At 39.4% G+C, this 19,145-nt stretch overlaps 3 protein-coding genes across 4 annotated transcripts in view; 1 reads left to right on the top strand and 2 right to left on the bottom strand.

Moving 5' to 3' along the window:
• Positions 1-11,853, bottom strand: part of camk1da (calcium/calmodulin-dependent protein kinase 1Da) — a 40,727-nt gene extending 28,874 nt beyond the window's left edge. The window contains exon 1 of the mRNA XM_057324373.1: positions 11,262-11,853. Within this exon, the coding sequence (XP_057180356.1) occupies positions 11,262-11,359 (98 nt within the window). The 5' untranslated portion in view covers positions 11,360-11,853. The remainder of the gene's footprint in view (positions 1-11,261) is intronic.
• An 885-nt stretch (positions 11,854-12,738) lies between these two features.
• cdc123 (cell division cycle 123 homolog (S. cerevisiae)) lies at positions 12,739-16,227 on the bottom strand. Its single transcript, XM_057324396.1, has 13 exons — positions 16,122-16,227; positions 15,710-15,781; positions 15,560-15,620; positions 15,439-15,471; positions 15,266-15,361; positions 15,024-15,130; positions 14,818-14,866; positions 14,611-14,686; positions 14,278-14,400; positions 14,158-14,186; positions 13,920-14,048; positions 13,578-13,715; positions 12,739-13,502 (listed from the first exon to the last, which is right to left on the bottom strand). Exons 1-13 carry the CDS (start codon positions 16,193-16,195, stop codon positions 13,443-13,445), a joined length of 1,047 nt encoding a protein of 348 aa, XP_057180379.1. The 5' UTR covers positions 16,196-16,227; the 3' UTR covers positions 12,739-13,442.
• A 217-nt stretch (positions 16,228-16,444) lies between these two features.
• Positions 16,445-18,955, top strand: nudt5 (nudix (nucleoside diphosphate linked moiety X)-type motif 5). 2 transcript variants are annotated; one of them, XM_057324435.1, is made up of 9 exons: positions 16,445-16,553; positions 16,698-16,805; positions 17,076-17,143; positions 17,392-17,444; positions 17,538-17,645; positions 17,737-17,832; positions 17,924-18,187; positions 18,272-18,325; positions 18,491-18,955. In XM_057324435.1, exons 2-7 carry the CDS (start codon positions 16,758-16,760, stop codon positions 18,055-18,057), a joined length of 507 nt encoding a protein of 168 aa, XP_057180418.1. In that variant the 5' UTR covers positions 16,445-16,553; positions 16,698-16,757; the 3' UTR covers positions 18,058-18,187; positions 18,272-18,325; positions 18,491-18,955. The 2 variants fall into 2 exon arrangements, with proteins under 2 accessions (XP_057180418.1, XP_057180419.1); XM_057324436.1 differs by having other exon boundaries at positions 16,493-16,607.
• The last annotated feature ends 190 nt before the right edge of the window (positions 18,956-19,145 follow it).

Below are 19,145 nucleotides of genomic sequence, written 5' to 3' on the forward strand. Positions count from 1 at the left end.
ACCCCCCACACACACACACAAAACGGTGCTGAGGGCAAGGAAATATTTTCATGTCATGTTATTTGTGCAGTAATATGACAGATGACAGAATGTATCCTAGGTCACCACCTTTGATCAACTAACACTAGACTGTTCTGCGCCTCCAAAACACACAAACTTCTCTCAAAACAACACAGCTGGCCACTCACGCTCTCCTTTATAAAGCTCCAATTATCAAACATCTGTTAACAAAAAACTCGCTTCAAAGTATAGCTGCAGTTTCCATTGAGCGACGTTTATTCAGCGGAGCGTGTGCGTGTGTTTATTTGTGTGTCTATGTATGTACTGTGTGTGGATGCGAGTGAATGGAGTAAGAGTGTGCGCCGGTAAAACCCACAGGAAGTCTGCATGTTTCGCGTTCGGCTGCACCTGCAAACAGCACGACAGAGAGAGAGAGAGAGAGAGAGAGAGAGAGAGTGAGCGCATGCAAGTGCATTTTGGGTGAACACGGATGATGTTCCATAGTAAAAGATTTGTGATGGAATCACAGTTGGATCTGAGCGTACTGTTCTAAGCACAAGACAGGTTCCTTAAGTAACTAGCTAACCAGCTATCACAATCTTTTCTATTCTTTTAGCAAGAAAATTAGCTTTTGTCTGCGTCGAGGGAGAAGACAATCGCTTAAGTACATAAAAAAGAAGACACGATTATCTTCTGTTCTATTGTTTCTGCTCATCTGATGATTCCCACCTGTTACCTGCATAAGACATTTGGGGAAAGAAGGAAAAGCACACACACACACAGCTGTCAGAAGACGATTCTACAGGTCCATTTATTTACAAAATGCCTCTGAAACATGAATTTGTTCATTAAAATACGAAAAGAATGTACTGTGGCATAAAGAGCTTTAAATTAAACAGACACGGCAAACACTCAAGGTCACAAATGGCTATATGAGAGTTAGGGCCATCTCACTTATCCTCTTTTATGCCTCATATTTCATAGCATGACAGAGAGATATAGCTTTATCTGATGAACGAGAACAATAGTTGAATTGCCTGTCCGAGCTCACGTACACCCTTTATAGGAGAGAGAAAGACAGAGATGAGAGTGAGCCAGTTTAAGGTACCCCAGAGAAATCACACAGAGAGGATGCTGGGATACATGGGGATAAATCAACCTTGAAGACTGTTGTTGTGGGTGCGATGCCAACACACATTCTCATCTTCAGTTCATTTACTCCTGCAGTCGCTGCACACGCCGACACCATAATCACCATTAATGTCAACACGGAAAAGCATTTGCAACACTTCGGGTTTCTCGACAGGAGTGTGTTTCCAGGACTAACAAAAGATGTTGACTAAGAAACGTGCCTTAGTCATCAAAATCACTACGCACTCTCTTAGGGGACGTCGGCCTACAAATGGCTTACTTACGGCTTCTGCACATTAAGCTGCATTAAGAGGAAGCGTTTTATCGTCGAAATGACACTCTTTAACTTTGAAATGGTCACGAGAGAGCACTTGAGCTTTGACCTCGCTGCTGTCCGTGGGCAACAATAAGGACAGCAATTCACTCTGGCCACCTCCCCACAAATGGGCCACGCACATACGAGACACTTACATTAAAAGTGACTTTATTTAGATAGCTTCTGAGGGGACAACCTGTAATGGAACTTTCCCAAAGTAGGTCTCTCATGAAACATGGAGAGAGAGAGAGACAGAGAGACAGAGAGAGGTGATGTGGAAAGACAAGCTTAATGAAAAGGAAACCTTCAAAGGAGGCAAACAAAAGCAAACTGTGGGCTGTCTGTCATCAGAAACAAAAAACTAAAGCGTTTACACAATATAGTACGTTGTATAAGTTTGCATTTGCTGTTATTAGCTGAGTAGTTTCAAAGAGCAGATTTCATACTCAGTAACTAAAGGACTTTATAACTCTCATTAATTATTAACTGTCGCTTATGATTATTAGACTATTATTCATCCATCGGTTCTATGAACAGCAGTTAAAAATGATGCCGTAATTTCCTTGAATGACCTAAAATACTGAGAAAATTGGGCAGGTTTTACCCAGCAGGGCTGTAGTCAAGTCCACCTTTGTCGAGTCCAAGACAAGTCCGAGACCGAGTCAAGACCGAGTCCAAAGAGGTTTGAGTCCAAATGAGACGGTCCAGACAGAGACAGAAAAAAGAATCCTCTTCAAAAATCAAGACCACATACTTTATTTTTAATGATCAAAAAGCGTCATTTTATTTATTATTGGTATAGAAATTTTGCCAAAGCCGCCGAAGTGCAACTTCAGATTTTCAGTCTTTTTATTGTAGTGTAACAATCACATTCTGGGTTTCCAATGGAAAATGTTCCCATTCTCAGCTTGTTGACTTCATTGATTCAACATCACTTTTGCCACCGCGATTAATGTTGAAAGAATGTAGAAGTTTCAACAAACATCATTATTGTGATCAGTATTTTCTTTAGTTGGGTTCTTGATTCTTGTGTTTTAACGTTAGGTTTCATTGTCTCTTATAACAGTGTGCTCAAATACAATTGTTGAGGCACAGCATCACAGTAACAGTTTAATATGGCACAGTATCTTAGCGCTGTGAACCAGAACACTCAAATCAGTCATTTAGGATCATTTCATTTAGTATTATTTATCATCTTTTTTACAGCTTGACACCCATCACAAAAAGTAACCTACTCCAAGAGGAAAGAGAATTAACTTAATGAAAGTCAAAAGTCTAACTAAAGCAAAAATAAATGCTTCATCGATGGTTTTGTTTGGAAGAAGAAAATATCATCGGACTCGGTCGAGACCAACTAGAAGAACATTTGGCGAGTCCAATGACCGAGTCCGAGACAAGTCCGAATGCAGATACCAACGAGTCCAAGACAAGTCCGAGACCACAGAAAAACGTCTTGAGTCTGGACTCGAGTACTACAGCACTGATACCCAGTATCTAACATGTTTGACAAGCAAGAAGATTCACATAAAAGGTAAAATCTTAAGAGAGACTTTCTTTGAACAAATTGCAAAATCTAAAATGTAGAGTTCAAGAACTGTTTCTGGTTGTTTTTAAATAAAAAACTAGAAAATGGAAAAAGAAAAAATGCCATTCAATTCAAGATAGACTGAAAACAAGTCTTATCTTATTGCATGTAGTTTTTTTCTTTCTTTCTGGAAAACAATACAAATATGCTGAATACAAATAAGATTTACTACAGCGTCGTGTACAGCAGTTCAGTACAAACAAATAACTGGCATTTAACACTGGGCAATGACTGAGCTTTCCGATATCTGAGGTCACTGTCCCCTGAGGGCCGTGCTGACATCACTTCACCGCAGCGGATCTCTCTCTCTCTCTCTCTCTCTCTCTCTCTCTCTCTCTCTCTCTCTCTCTCTCTCTCTCTCTCTCTCTCTCTCTCTCTCTCTCTCTCTCTCTCTCTCTCTCTCTCTCTCTCTCTCTCTCTCTCTCTCATCCATTCGGTTGCACTCAGACTGACCGCTGCTTGAGCTGGCATGGGAAAACGTTTGCGAAATGTTGCCGAAACATTGCTGAACTCTAGGTGAGGATGCTGCAATGCATCGTAGGAGGGTGTGGGAGACGAGCGGACGGAAAATGAAAACTATGGTAACCAACGACCTCGGCACCTGTCACAAAACCCATGGCTGACACTCAAACCCACGCAGCGGCCACTTGGCGTTCTGTGCGAGCAACACTGCTCACATAAATCAAACAAGTTTTGAGTGGTTGTAAATGATGCTGAGGCATTCGTCTGCAACTATGGATTGTATTTGTTGGTTGGGTGTATTAATCACATTGGAGAACACAGAAGACTCAACACACGATTGATTTCAGGGTTGCACAGCTACCAATCCGATAATCTATTTAGCATGAATACAAAGACTAAGTAAAATAATCCATTTATTATTTTTATTTATTCTTATTTGACTACCATTTGCAACTATGATGCACATGCCAGTGTTTTCTAAATCCACCTCTATTGAACTTCTCTAGGCTGCGTAGTCACATACATTTGTTTAAATCTCCACACTATAGTTGGACTCGTATAATGAAATGTTTAATTGGAGAGGGTTTAAAAGGTGTGTGATGTGCTTTGTGGATGAGCTGACAGTGTAATCTTTAATGTCGCTGTGATGTAACGGGGGCACATCACATGTTCAGCCCTGTTCTCAGAGTTTCCGTGTGGTTCAGGCTGAGCTCACAGCGGGATTCTTGCTTTGGAGAGAGCCACCGCTGAGCTGGAGTCTGATCAAAGAGCAGGAAGAACCAGGATTAGATGTGACATTGAAAAAGGGAGAGGGAAGTCAAGTCAGGGATTTAAAGAAGACAACTTGGGTCTTTATACCTCACTTCCTGTTTATTATATCTAAAATGACTCAATACTCACTCTCCACAGCAGTTTTACTTACAAAATACAGTTCTTATTGCAATATATCGATATTTTGAATATAAAAATGTTTAAACGTTCATTGGCCAGATCGTGGCTTTAGTTTGTATTTGCCATTATTAGTTTAAATAGTAACAAGGAGCAGATTTCAAACTCAGTAACTAAAGAACTTTGTAGCTCTCAACATCATTAATTATTACAATGAAAAGACCCTTTGACTGACATGGAAAGTGACCATAGCACTATAAAAAAAGAGCTTATAAAAATCACAAATGTGCACTGTAAACATTTTTGGTTGCCTTAAATTTTAAATTTGTTTTAAATTGGCTGTACAGGTCACCTATTTTGTGAAAACCCAGCTAATGTAAAAAAAACATAAAATGTTCCTACATAGTGTAAAGAACGTTCTGTAACATTATTAATGGTGGAAATTAAACTTTGATGCTTGTTATCTCATAATTAGATTTTGAAAACTTGGCCTGGTTTTCACCTGTTTTTTTATTATAGAAAAAATTGAGACCATTCCAAAATTATTTCTTTTTTTTACTGTTTATAGATATGTTTTTAAACTGTTCATTTTTGTTTCATTCTGTGAAAAACTAACAATATTTCTCCCAAATTTCAAATAAAAATCTTTTTTATTTGCAGAAAATGAAAACTGGAAAAACAGGTCAAAGTAAAATGTGTTTATTTTTCAGACAAGAAAACCAGTTCATATTCACTTTTCAACAGTATTTTAGTTTTAAATGATTTTTTTTATGTGATAACCTCTATTATCACAGTTGTGATAATCTTTCACATTGCTTTTGGATGACATCATGTCACTCCTGAGGTTTGATTTTGTTGAAATTGGCGATGGACTGGAATGGCCACAATACATCTAGAAATGCTGATTATATGAACATTTGGAATGGTCTCTTCATTTAAGTTCTCATGACTTGATTACATAATTGTTTACAGTGTCCTGTGTTTAGATTCACTTACAGAAAGCCAAAGACTGAACATCTTTCACAGATTTAAAGTTGACCTAATAAACTTTTCCAACCCAGTGATAACAAGTTTTCACAACACAACAGTTCTGGGTCTGTAATGTGGACTAATATAATCCTGACTTTCTTACTGAAGTCAATCAATCTGATTGGATGTTGTGTGTAAGTGCCAGGTGCCAATTTTGTATGTAATATGCATCATAAGACCAAGGACCGGACTCTGGGCGTTTTATGAGCGTGCCATCTAAGGCTGAAACTCCTCTAATCCCCTTCTATAGCAATCTCTTGCATTCACAATCAGCGGAGAGCTTAAGCAAAGGCCAAGCAGATAATGAACACGCTGTTCCAAAACTTCACACCAAGCTTCATCACTATCCCTGCACACAGTCTGTTCCCTCACAACGTTTCCAAAGTCCAAACGGTGACTCTGTGCCGTAAGCGCTGGTCACTGTGTAGGCCAGTCTCGGCTTACAGCAACTAAGATAGTATAATCAAGCAAACAACTTGATGATCGTGAAAGAAGTTAAGACTGACATTGATACGGATTAATGCACCCAACATAACAGGTTTAAATTGCTGGACTACCGGTCAGCAGGTCCTGCTCTGAATGCCAAAAGCCCCGAGTCTCTAAGCTGGGGGAAGACTGACTGGGCGGAAAAGCCGGTCACTATTTATAACCCGAGGTCGCTCCTGAAGTAATGGGCAGCGTTTGTGTCCGAGCTTTCTGTTTACGAGCGTGTTAGAACACGACGTGCGTGACGAGTGGAAGATTGTAGATAATCACTGTAATGAAAGCTAAAAGCTGATGCAGGGACAGATCTTGTAGTAACGCTCTCTCTCTCGCTATTTTTGGGCATTAAGTTCTCTGAAAGCGAGAGAGATCGAACAGGGACGAGGGGCCTCACGGTTCAAGAAATCCCTCAAAAACATGCAAGCAACATGCACACAACTTGGGGACCGTCCACGTGTGAAGAACACAAAATAATCTCAAATACACTCTACACTAGAGTATGACATCCAAAATTACATTTTAACATCCTTAATGCTCACATGTCCCTGTAGATCAGTGGATCTCTACTTTTTTACATCACGCCTTGTCCATAAGAACATTTGAAGTCTTCGTCTCTCTCAATTTCTACCCAATAACACACGCTAGAGCTTGGCATGAGTTATGAAGGAGGACTTTAAGAAAAAAACAGGCCATAATTAGCGACTCGCATACGTTTAAAGGGGCTTCAAAATGTCAATAAAAACATCACCAGGGAAACTGTTTCCTGCTTAATGGACTTGTAAGGTGTGTCACGAGTCGGAAATGAACAGTATGATTCTTGTGTGTTGGTAGGTTATGCCGTACTCGTGGGCACTATTTGTAAAAATGCCAACGGAAAAGCATGTCAAGACCGCTGCGAGGGAATGTCGCAAAAGTGATTGCGGAAGCATTCGGGAAAAACCAAGCGTCATTTTTAACCCTGGGTTAACGTAATTCTGGGTTAATTTAAACCCTAACTGTGAAAATTTGATTTTTTTTACATTTTCATTAACCTGTTTAAACGACGGAGCTAATCAAAGCATCAAAAGTACATCAGATGCTAAAAAAATACAGAAGACTGTTTGTGGGCGGTGTGTGTTGCGAGCCCATGTTATCAGCAGCAGATGGGATTTGGGCATAATCTCATTCCGATTCGGCCTGCTGGTGTTAAGTGAACAAGCTTTGCTGATAAACATTGGTGACACGAGTACAGCCGTTCGTCCCCTTGGATCAAATCAGCGGCAGAAAGCAGACAGTGCACTCGGATGAACAGAAGACACGCACAGCGAGCCAGAGACAGCGGAGCTGGAGAACACAGAAGAGAGGATAATCTCCAGACGGGTTTCCTCTACCGTGAAGATCATTTACTTCCATTAATCCCGCACGTGTCCTCGAAGCCAAACAATTTACATCACCGTGTGACTTCCAGCAAAGCATCGCGTCGAAACATATTGGATGAGACAAGTTTTATGAAGATCCTATCATGTAATTCTTTTGTGGGAGTCACCGTGTTAATACCTGACAAATTCTGGTGCCGCAGACATTGACAGCACAAAGCAGATGGTTTTGGGAGCTGCACACATGGGGGTAACTAATAGAGCAGTCACGAGATGTTTGCAGCAGAAGAAAAAATGCAAACTGTGGGGGTTTTTGTTCTCTGCAACAGATTGCGAAACAAGGGAAGCGGCCTGCTCATGAGAACAGCAAGTTTGAAAAGGAATTCTTGCAAAATTGTCAAGTTCCGCAGGCCTCGGTTACAAAAAACAATAATAAAATGCACGATTTCGGGTATTTTGGATTGTATTTTAGCTTGAAAAATTGCACACTTTATCTTTAAGCAGTCTGTAATATTAGCTGAATTCAGAAAGAGATGTGGCTAAAGATCATACTTTGGACAGCTGACTCAGGGACTTAAGCGTCACCACATTATTTAACCACCGTTGAGATAACACACTTTCACAAGAACAAAACCTTTCGCTTTAAGCAGAAAATCTATTCAAACCAAGTAAAAACTTCTTAAAGTTATTAGCTTCTCGTTGTTATGTTGCACATTAAATGGATTCTGTCATCATTCCTCATGTCATTCCAAACCGCTATATGACTCTTTTTTTCTGTAAAACACAAAAGACATGGGCTTTGTCAATACAATGGAAGTTTATATTGCTTGGTTACCAATATTCTTCAAAATATCTTCTTTTGAGTCCTGCAGAAGTCATACATGCTAATGATATGAGAGTGAGTAAACGATCAATTATACGTATCCCTTTAAACTACAAATTTTGTTGCGACACCCACCATTGTAAACTAATCGAACAATGCAATTTTAAAACAGGAAACTTAAATAGCAAATAAAAAGGGCATTTAAATTACTTAAATTTTAAGATTACGATATTCACAATGATGCTTTATGTGCCAACAAACCCAGGACAAATGCATTACGAATAATCAATATATCAATACATCTTTCTGAATCACATCTGAAACAGCACAGATCAAGATTTAAAATCGAATCACTCGCGCTTGCAAGGCAAGTCACTAAAGAACAATGAGAGAGAGAGAAACAATGAGACATGATGGGCCGAGAGGGAGAAAAAAGAGAGAGAGACATTCTTCTACAGAGGACAAAGCCAAGAGCAGAGGCCTAAAAGTGGAGCAGGCAATTAAGGGCTTCATGGCCTCAATGTTTTTTCATCACTTGTCTTCCTTTTCTTTTTCTCCTCTGGAGTCACCTGCCCCGGCGCACCACGCATGTGTTTTACATCAGAGCTCTGAGAGTTTGCTAACAGTCGCATGCTGTACCTGGCACACGTGCACCTGTTGAGTGATCATGTGACCTTTTTTGGCCTCTGGGTGCTTTCGCGTACTGAATAATTCAATCGCTAGCACAACTCTGGATGTGTACACACACAGAGATGAAACACAACACTGAATTCTGGTGTCCCTAATGTCTACTAGAGAGAGTGAAGGACATTTCAGAATAGATGACGCAGTAATTCATATTTCCTTTGCATTTTAAATCACGTGTCTTGTTACTGGGAGATAACACACAGATTTTAAAAAATCAAATAGACTTACAAAGAAAATAAAAGAAATCATACAAATATTTTGACAAGCAAACACCCACAAACAACTCGATACACATTAGCAACCTATCCAAGTTGCACAGACGAGCATCACTCACATTTAGCAAATAAAAAAAATCGAGTTTGTCATTGAAAATATTTTGCATCTTATCATAATAACATAAATGCACAAAATTAGCATAAAGGTATGCAAATGAAAACAGCCAAAGAGATATTCAACGAACGCAGAAAGCACCCAGTTACAATGACTGCTTTTGTGTTTTCAAAGGATGACAAACGCGCATATTGCTGTTGTTTTTGCAACCAAAATAGACACATCTAGTCCAAGAACGAAAAGGTTAAGGGTCAGGCATGACAGATCGGGAAGTGATCCATCTGTGGACTACACAAATAGGGAGAGTAACAGCTAGATAAAGAAAGTGTTGAGGTAGGGGGACGTAGTCCTATGGCACAAACAAGCCCGAACTGAATGATTCACGTGACCTAAAGTGCCAGATGAGTGAAAATGAATGTAAGAGCAGAGGTCTCCGAAAACATTTCATTTCTGGAAACGGTTTGAGAAAACTGCCCCTGCGGCATCCAACTGTTGAATATGACACATCCGTCAAGAATATGGGCAAAAATACAGTCTGCGCTCCTAGAGACGCCAACACAGCTGTCTTTCTTCATAATTCTCAGGATTATGTATGCAGTGGTTTGCCATTTTAGGGAGAATCAATAATTGATGTTTCAAAAGACAATATAGGGGTAACAATGAACTGAATACTGTAAGGATCAGGCGTGCTGTGTACCGGTTCATAATGACCAGCTGGATGTCTGTGGGTGGAAAAATGAAATCTGTGTGTAACTGAGCGTGGGCGGAGAGGACCGTAACACGACAGCAGCGGTTTTTATAAGGCGGAAAATGAAGATCGGTGAGACCCTCTTAATGATGTGCTTGAACGGGCCAGCCGGAGTTGCCATGACTCCTGTCTCTGAGGTTGCTATGACGGCCGTGTCTTCTCGGCAAGCTCAGACCCACCTAATCAGATGTTTCATAGATGCGAAAGATTTCCATATGTTATGACGGAAATATATAATTATTTAAAATATCCATTTTAAATGAAATATTCTTTTGTGTCCTCTAGAAGGAAAAAAGTCGTATAGGTTTGTAATGACATGAGGGTGAGTAGATGATGACAGAATTTTCATTTTTGGGTGAACTATCCCTTTAACAAGCAATATGTGCAACGTGGACCATAACGTAAAGTGTTACCTTGATTGTGCCTTAAACATTTTGGAAGCAATCTATTTAAGGCCTGTCTATAATCCAACCCGGTTAATCCGACTCTCCCCCGGTTAGCGCACAGAGATTAAATTACTGCAGTCAAAGCATCGGGACAGCCCTCTGCAGCACACTGTGCAGGCCCTGCAAGAATGCACAATAACACTGGTGCATTTGTGCACCTCGTACTATATAGAATAAAGACACCGAAGATGCTGTTAGATTTGTCTTTAGGTCCAAATGCATCAGCTCGGCACGAGCGAGTCACTGGTGGGTAGCGAATAAAAACATGATGATATAGCGGCGACACCTTTCATCACCAAACAGACTGTTGCAACCACAACACCTGCAAAAGCATCACATGCAGGAAACTGTCATGCCCTTCAATGCATAAACAAACACCAAGTTTCTGTTTTCAACCTAAGCATTAACTAGATTGTATAGAGCCAATACCAACCGAAAGGGCTGGGCACTATAAACAATGTCTCGGCAGTGTACAGGAAAATGATTGAATACAAATTACGAGATGGACAAAATTCCTTTATGTCGTGTTGTAGGCCGTTCATACAGTATGTTCTATTGGTTTCCATCGGCCACATAACATCCAACCAATAAAACCAAACACATTACCAGTACAGACCCACAGAGACAATTACAGCTTCCATTAAAACTCCCATTACAATATCTCTGATGGTTTCTAATGTATTTTTCATCAGGGTTTGGATTCTCTCATGAGTAAATATCATATCTAGGAAAGAAATACTTAATTGTTGCCGCTTATGATCGGTTGTTTACCAACAGTTCTTTGTTTACCAACAAAACGGGAACCCTATCTGTGCTGGGTTCGCATAAACATTTACCTGTAACCTTAGATCAGACCAAAATACCGCTCATTAAGAGAAGACCGACAATCCCATAATAATGCACTATGCTTTTACAGTATAAACGCGTGTCTCGCTATTGCTACACACATATGGTATAAACCAATACAAAGTAACTCACGTCCCGAGCACCTCCTTGAATTCAAACATCTCCTTGACGTCCTCGACCTGCTTCTTCCACGAGCAATCCCCGCCGGCCTCTCCGTTCTCCCGAGCCATGGCGGAAAAACACGGGAACGACCGTAGATGGAGACGCGAGCGCTGGAGATCCCCGGAGATTTCCCCCGCTTTCCCACGCTGCGCTTCCTGCTCCGTCCGTCGCTCGTCGCCTCCGGTTCGTGCCGTTACCGCACAGACCCGGTGAATGAGGATGTCCCGCGTGCTCGTCTCCCCGAAGCGGCTCGGTTTGCCGTAAATGGTTCAACGAGGGCCGTACGCGTCACCTCTGCGGCGTTTTATTATCGGCACCGGTGCGGGTTGATTTCGCCACTCGGTTCCCGTAAAGATCCGAGCGGGTTGATGCGGCGCATCTGTTGTTATGGCAATGAGGAGAGTGAGGGTGTGCGTATATGCGAGAGAGAGTGTGAAAGAGAAAGAGTGAGAGAGCGATCAAGGAGAGGGAGAGAGAGAGATTGACTGAGGGAGGGGAGTGAGTAACTGGAATAGAGTGAGAAAGTAAAGAAATTGTGTGTAAGACACGTGTGTGCGTGAGAGAGAGATGCTCTGTTGCTTACTGCGCGACCTGACAAAGAGTAAATGCATGACAGACTGGAGACGCTGTGTGCATTATTCGCATTGCACCAAATGCATCGAAGTTCAAGTAGTAAAAAAGCATGCATCGATTTAAATGTGTGATTTAAGTAATGCATTTTTTTTTAAATTAATCATCAGTCAGATTAATTGAAATAGTTTATATGTCAGAGAGGTTGGTAATTGAATGGTCAGTGCATTTGATGCAAAGGTGTAATTTGCAGATTTATGAAGTAGTTTGGACAATATAAAACAAATCTTTTTTGGCTACATCTGGTGGCTTCTCTTAGCAGGTGCCAGGCGGATGATGACAAACCTTAGACATGCCCGTCTTTCGAAGGTGAATTTTTTTTATGTGAAACCGTGTACAGACGGCTGTAGTGTGGTCAAAAGCTCCAGACTGTAGATGTATACCGGAGCAAGGACTACATTTCTGTTTGTGCATAATTCAGCTCCTGCGCTGTAGTCTACGAGCTCATGAGTATTCCAGCTGCAAACCACTGCAGTTTCTCAGCTCAGGAAAATCTGTCCCTCCCTTTCTCTTCACCAGTTCTTAGTCAGCAAGTCTAAGCAGTTTGATTTTTCTGTCAGTCTCCTCCAACCCTCTCTCATCTTTGTGATTTCTCTTGGTCTGGGTCCACTTTAGCCCACTTGCATCTGAGTTTTTAAGCTACTAGAAAGCATTCCAAGCAATGCAACTAAACAAAAGCAAACCATAAAATGCAATAAAAAGTCCACCATAACATTCTTCTAAAAATCAAAAGGACAAGCATGAAAAAATGAGTTGTTTAGCGAGTAAACAAATAACTACAATGCGAGTATTTCTTTTAAACAAGTTTTGTGGTGTTTAGTAAAACTAAAATGGTCAATAATAACATCATGTTTGTATTATATTACACCTAAAGAAACGCTCAAGCAATTGCAGATTATTTCGCTGGACCAATATACAGAAGTTATTTGGCGCCTTCATGTGGATGAACAAAAAAGGAAAGAAAGAAAGAAATGAGAAGGATGACGCTGTGAATTTTACTTGCACCTGTTTGGTTTCATTGTATAGATGTTATGGCTGAGAGTTTCTTATTCCTGTTCCTGGGGACCCATAACATTGCACATTTCGAAAGTCTCCTTTATTTAACACACCTTTTTCAATGACCAGAATTACGACTTCAGGATCAGGATCAATTTTAGTTGTAACTTTGCAGCAACACCGAAACATTGTGTTTTTGAATTATTACACATTATTTTTTTTCTTTGTACAGTTTGTAACATTGCACACTGAATTTACTTGGTTTGAGCACTACTGTGGATGCAATTTTTAAAAGGTTTTCTCCCGTACAGAAGCATAAATAAGCCTGCCAAAGCATTACACAGGGTCGGCACTGACCCACCGCCTTCCTGCTCAACATCTTTATATAATCTTAACATGAACTAGCCTGTCAATGTTCCCGATTGACAGGTAGGTGTGTTAGAGCAGGATTGAAAGTAAACAGTGCTGAAAGATAACCCAGAGGTTCAGAATAAAGTACCAATGGTATACAGCATCTCTGATTATCTACAACTGAGGACCCGCCCCTTCCTCTTCAGACTCCTCCTCCTCCTGCTGACCCTTCTTCTGTAATTAGAGCAAAGAAATATCAGTTGAAATGTTTTTCTAGAAAAAACTGCTCCGTTTCCTCCTCTCACCTACCAGCTTAAGAAAATCAATGAGTTTATAGGCGTCCTCTCCAGTGGACAGGTCCAGGAAGTCTCGCGGGATTCTGTATGACAGACATGGGCTCGGCTGCACAGTGACCTCACTGGTAGTGTAACGAAATGCAGGTCTGTCCTTATAAAATACAGTATAAGAGCTGTTAGTATTACTACGATATACTTTTAAAACAACTGCATGTTATATAGGTTAAAACAAAGCAATATAGAGTGCAATATGCAACAATAAACAATGTAACTCTTTTGTATACTGCAGTTTGGCAAATGGTCATCTGGACATACATAAAATCTGCATACTATACCATTCACAGTATACACATACCTGCAGCACGGTCTCCTCTTGCGTCTGATTGGCTGTGAGGTTATTCCCTGAGGTTAGTTCCTCCCACGTGAAGAGCAAAGAGTCTGTGACCTCACCAAATGGGTTAAAGTCGATCAACCACACACGTCCCTATAGACAAGCAATGAGTTCCATAAACATATATGTTAATGTAAGTTTTGTGCAATGGTATTAAAGACTTATTAAGGATTAAAGCCAAACTAATTTATGAAAATCTTACTGTGCTATCTCTGTAAACATCCAGGACAACTGAAAATAGAAACAGTTTTGTTAGTGCCCTTATGTTACCAATAAGAAATGAAGAATATGTTCTCGTATAAATCTACACTGAAACACTTACAGTCCTCATCTGGGAACTTGTATTGAATGTGGTCCCTGAAGAACTCTAGTATAGAGCTGGACACGTTTGCCTCCTGTTTGGCAATGTGCTGGTAATGTTGTGTGTAGTCTCTCTGACAGATTGCTAAAAACAAAACTGATCTCAGTACTGAATCTAGATCAGCCCTTTAGTTTATCTCATGCAATGTCAGAGAAGTTCTGTGCCAAAGTTACAAACCAATAAGCCTGAATGTACCTTATGCATGTTTTATGTAAAGGTATAAGCATTTAAGTATACAAAATGTTATCAATTAAACCAATATAGGAAATATAAGTGTATAGGCAGATTTTATACCAATTAGTTTGTTTTCTTTCACAAAGCAGCGGAACTCCCCTCCTGGAATGAGCTCACTCCATTTCCTCAACACCAACTGGACAAAAAAGTGCCATATAAAAAAAAAATGTTACATAAGATATTTAGAGGTTCATTCAACAGGTGTGCTATGAAGCAAAATTATCTGCACAATTTGCACAGAGTGCAAGAGTTTGTTTGTGTTTTTACCTCATAGTTAATGGTTGGGTCTGGAGAATCATCACTACAGTGGAGGAATCTGCCAAAGGAGTGATGTAATGATTACTTCCAAAGATTAGACATGGGGACTTACAAAGCAGTCACATGGAGGACAACAGGATGTAAGATCACAGCAGTTTTAAGTGCTAAATGTGTTTAAATATTAATTTAGGAGGTCAGATGCCCTCAGCACTTACGGCTTTGTGAGGTCATGTGTTATGAAATCTGAACTTTTAAAAAGAAGGAAGATGTCACTTAGGCTCTGACACTGTAGGGAACTGTTCAATGCAATCCAGTTGGCATCCTGAGTGGAAGAAAGACATTTATGAGTGAGTAAAATGATTTCTAAGAAGCAAAGACAACAGAAAAACTTTTGATAATAGATATGGCTTATTTCTGCAGTCATAATTCGTCAGAAGGGTTTTTGGGGTCTTCTTACTCGAGGGGCACTCCAGTTGAGCTTTGGGAAGACACACCCACGCAGAACATTTATTGCCTCCTGTACCTTTATGTTGAACTCTGGGAATTCTGGTGCCTGCAAAATATTCACAACATTTTCTGACATCACAAAATTACTGCTGAGCTATGATTGGTTGTAAGCATGTGACTCACTGTAACTGTTGTTGTAGTTTCGTCGTCAGTCCACTGAAAAGCAAGTCATGAGAAAACGTTCATAACTTGGTGAAATATTTTTTTTTCATGTAGGACACATTTAACACAACCACACACATACCTGAATATCGTCCTCATCTGAATCAGTGTTATTGATCTGTGTGTGCTGATTGTCGTTCTCACTGTAAAGATAAACAGCCATTCATTCTATCCATAGCCAGAAGACGAAATTGTAAATTTGATTCAAACCAAAAGTTTGCCCTAATCTCACCTGCAAGAAACCACAAGTGTCCCATCATCTAACAAATAGTCGATTACATTTTGAGGTATAGGTAGAATCAAGCTGGAAACAAAACGACAACCATCAAAAACTGCGAATAACATGTATAGTGACTAAATCAGCACATCATGTTTACCTAAATTTTGCAACTCTTTAAAATTAGGGTTTGTTTTAGAAAGTACAATTTCTATTTACCACTAGCATTTTTATATTACTAGCACATGAAACATCGTCATATCTTCTTTTGCACTACTTTAAGATGTAGTGTACGATTATCTATGTTTAGTGACACTCAATATAAACTGTTTCCTAGCGGGGTTCTTTTCCTGCTATCTCAGCCCCTTTCGAAAAAGTGCCATGGTATCACAATTATTATATAGTCTCGATTAATATGCAGTCTTACCTTTTGATAGTGTGTTTCTTGAATAAAGGATACCAAACCGAGAACTGACAGTTTACAACCTGCTCTTTTTTCATGCTGTCTGAAATTCACGCTTAACACTTGTGCAACTTCAAAAACATTCCGTGTTAACGACAATACCTAAAACTACAGTTCCGTTTTATAACTCTGGTTTGTGTTAAAACAAAAATACAATGTATTGCTTTAAGAGATGATTTACGTTCCTATATATTTGTTTCCATTAATATGATGAACATAATTAATCACATAATGTATAAAACGATAAAAGGATAATGGTCATAAAATGGGGAATGTTTTAGCCGCGCACATATGGGCAGATGTTCATTAAACACGAAATCACACGGGACAAAACTTTTCACAGCGATTTATCGTTTTGTGATTTATAGACGTATTCGCTAGACTCACACGTTTCTGGTACGTCAACCACTAATTGAACTCAATGGAGATGCCAAGCATAGATAAGTTTGTGTATGTGTAAAAGAGTTTGAAGTTACGTTAGATTGGCTGTAGTTGTCATGACATCATCATATGCCCTAATTCAATTTCTTGTACGTGCAGAATCACTGTATCTGTACCAGTGCACATAATATAACTGATCAGCTTCTGTACACATGCGAGATGAGCTCTCCAAAGAAAACTACCGAACCTCATGTTGTCAAAGAGGAGGTGAGAATCTGACTCGTTAATTAAATCTTTTAACGCTTCTAAAAATATAATGGGAATTGTATTGGTTTTAATGAAACTATAAGGGTCTCTACTGGTGTTGCGTTCTTTGTTGGTGGGATGTTATCCGGCAGGTAACGAAACACACTAGGGATTTTGTAATAATTTGCAGCTGGTGGTTTGTAATAGTATTTGTAATAGTAATTTTCAGCATTTACATGTTTCTCAGTGTTGTTCAACACTAAAATGTGACTTAAATGTGTTTGGGTTAAGGTGCTTGCGAGTGGAAAATGGGTAAAGCTGGAAAAGACCACATATGTGGATCCCTCTGGAAGCACAAGGTATTGATCTGTGACTGATGTGCGACCTCTGATCTGTCTGGAATGTGGATGTGTTGTTTTGTCTCTCACTGGAGTAATGATTATTTCATCCCATCATACCACACCTTATTGGTTGTCCAATCTAAAGCCTGGTCCATGTATTTAAATTACATTTTCAAAATGGAGATCTATAAGGTGAATTTTATGATTTGTAACTGGAAACACAGAATTAACGCCTGAAATCTTTTTTTTCTGGATCTTTGTCTTAGGATTTGGGAAACAGCAAAGAGAACAACCAGAGTAGCTGGCACTGCAGCAGATGGTTTGTTTGGTTTCTTTCAACCCCACACACTCTCATTTTAACTCATGCTTATTTTTCTAATGCTTTGTGATTTTAATTGTAACTGATATTTAGGTGTGGGAATCATAGCCCTTTTGAAGAGGACCCTTCACAAGGACTGTGTTGTCATGGTGAAGCAGTTTAGACCACCGATGGGATGTTACACGCTGGAATTTCCTGCAGGTCAGAAACAGCCTTAAAAAACTTTAAAACACAGAGAAGTGTTTGAATGTTTGTGGAGTACATGCATGCATACCTTGCATCTGTGCTTTAGGTCTGATAGATGAAAATGAAAGTGCTGAAGCTGCTGCTTTGAGAGAACTAAAGGAAGAAACGGGTTATAAAGGAGAAGTAGTGGGCATCACTCCAGGTGCAACCTATATGTCCTTTTTAATAGAAATATATATTATATAGCCTTGCCTATTTTTATAACATGTCCTGTCACTTTTTGTGACGTTTAGTCACATGTTTAGACCCAGGCCTGTCTAACTGCACTACACAGATTGTGATAGTGCACATTAATGGAGATGATATTGAAAATATAAACCCCACTCAGCAGCTGGGTAAGTATAGTGCATTACATTTAGGCATTTAGCAGACGCTTTTATCCAAAGCGACTTACAAGTATAGTGGTAGTTTTATTGATGTTACATCACTGGACATGTTGAAATTCATACATTTTAATCGTTTTTTCTCTGTTTTGTCACCATTTCCAGGTGATGGAGGTAGGTGTTCATTTTCCTGAAGAAAAAATCACCATTATTGCTAAGCAGGTTTTATTCTGAAAACACATTTTGCCTCTTTTTCAGAATTTGTGGAGGTTATTCTTTTACCTCTAGATGAATTTCAACAAAAAATTGATGGTGGGTAGTCATGCTGGTAAAAATACATCTTTCTTTCTTTAATGAGGTTACTATAAGGCCTATAAGTTTAATATTATAAATCTAAGGATACAGGTATGTTTGTAAAAACCTGTATTGACACAGTCATTGTATATAACTTGGTTTCTTTTCCTTGTTTTTTTTAAGAATTGCTGCAAAAAGAGAAAATAGTGGTGGACACCAAGGTGTATGTTTATGCTATGGGGATGTCCCAGGCATTCTTCAAGCCCAGAGAATTGCCTGTGCTGAAACAGTGAGATTGAGAGAACACAAAACTTTCCCCTGGATCAAACTGTACACAACTGACATCTTTTTCTGTTTTTATGTTACATACTATTATGATCCCAGGGGAAAATCAAATCAAAACGAAACTTGACCAAGGTCTTCGTGTTCTACTATGGATACCTGACCATTCCTAACAAACTAAGAGTACTTAACAGTTTAGTTGTTTTCATTGTCAGTTTTTAGTCATTAGCAAATTATTAAATATTGTGAATCTAGACCTGAAGTGAACGAGTCATTCTAAATACCATGATGAATGCTTAAGATGCATTGCCTACGTGAATAACTGTATTGATTTTATCTAATAAATTTGACGTTTGATTTTGTGAATGTGTTGTGTTTGTGAGGCTATATAAGAGGGAAAAATAAAAAAACAATGTTGTTGACAGTATCACATATAATACAATGTATAATAATATAATCCGGAAAAATGGTTAACGTTAGTTAAAAAAAAACTCAACAAGACCACGTGACCGCTAGTACACATCGGCAACAATTATTTTTGTTCATATTCTTCATT

Source organism: Triplophysa rosa, linkage group LG24 (genome assembly GCF_024868665.1).
Source record: "Triplophysa rosa linkage group LG24, Trosa_1v2, whole genome shotgun sequence".
Classification (NCBI taxonomy): Eukaryota; Metazoa; Chordata; class Actinopteri; order Cypriniformes; family Nemacheilidae; genus Triplophysa; species Triplophysa rosa.

Coding starts and splice junctions, on each gene's coding strand:
- cdc123 (XM_057324396.1), bottom strand. CDS start 16,195: ATGAAAAAAGAGCAGGTTGTAAACTGTCAGTTCTCGGTTTGGTATCCT. Junction 15,782..16,121: donor AAGAAACACACTATCAAAAG/GTAAGACTGCAT, acceptor TTTTGTTTCCAG/CTTGATTCTACCTATACCTC. Junction 15,131..15,265: donor TCAACTGGAGTGCCCCTCGA/GTAAGAAGACCC, acceptor TCTTCCACTCAG/GATGCCAACTGGATTGCATT.
- nudt5 (XM_057324435.1), top strand. CDS start 16,758: ATGAGCTCTCCAAAGAAAACTACCGAACCTCATGTTGTCAAAGAGGAG. Junction 16,806..17,075: donor CTCATGTTGTCAAAGAGGAG/GTGAGAATCTGA, acceptor GTTTGGGTTAAG/GTGCTTGCGAGTGGAAAATG. Junction 17,833..17,923: donor AGTAGTGGGCATCACTCCAG/GTGCAACCTATA, acceptor TGTGACGTTTAG/TCACATGTTTAGACCCAGGC.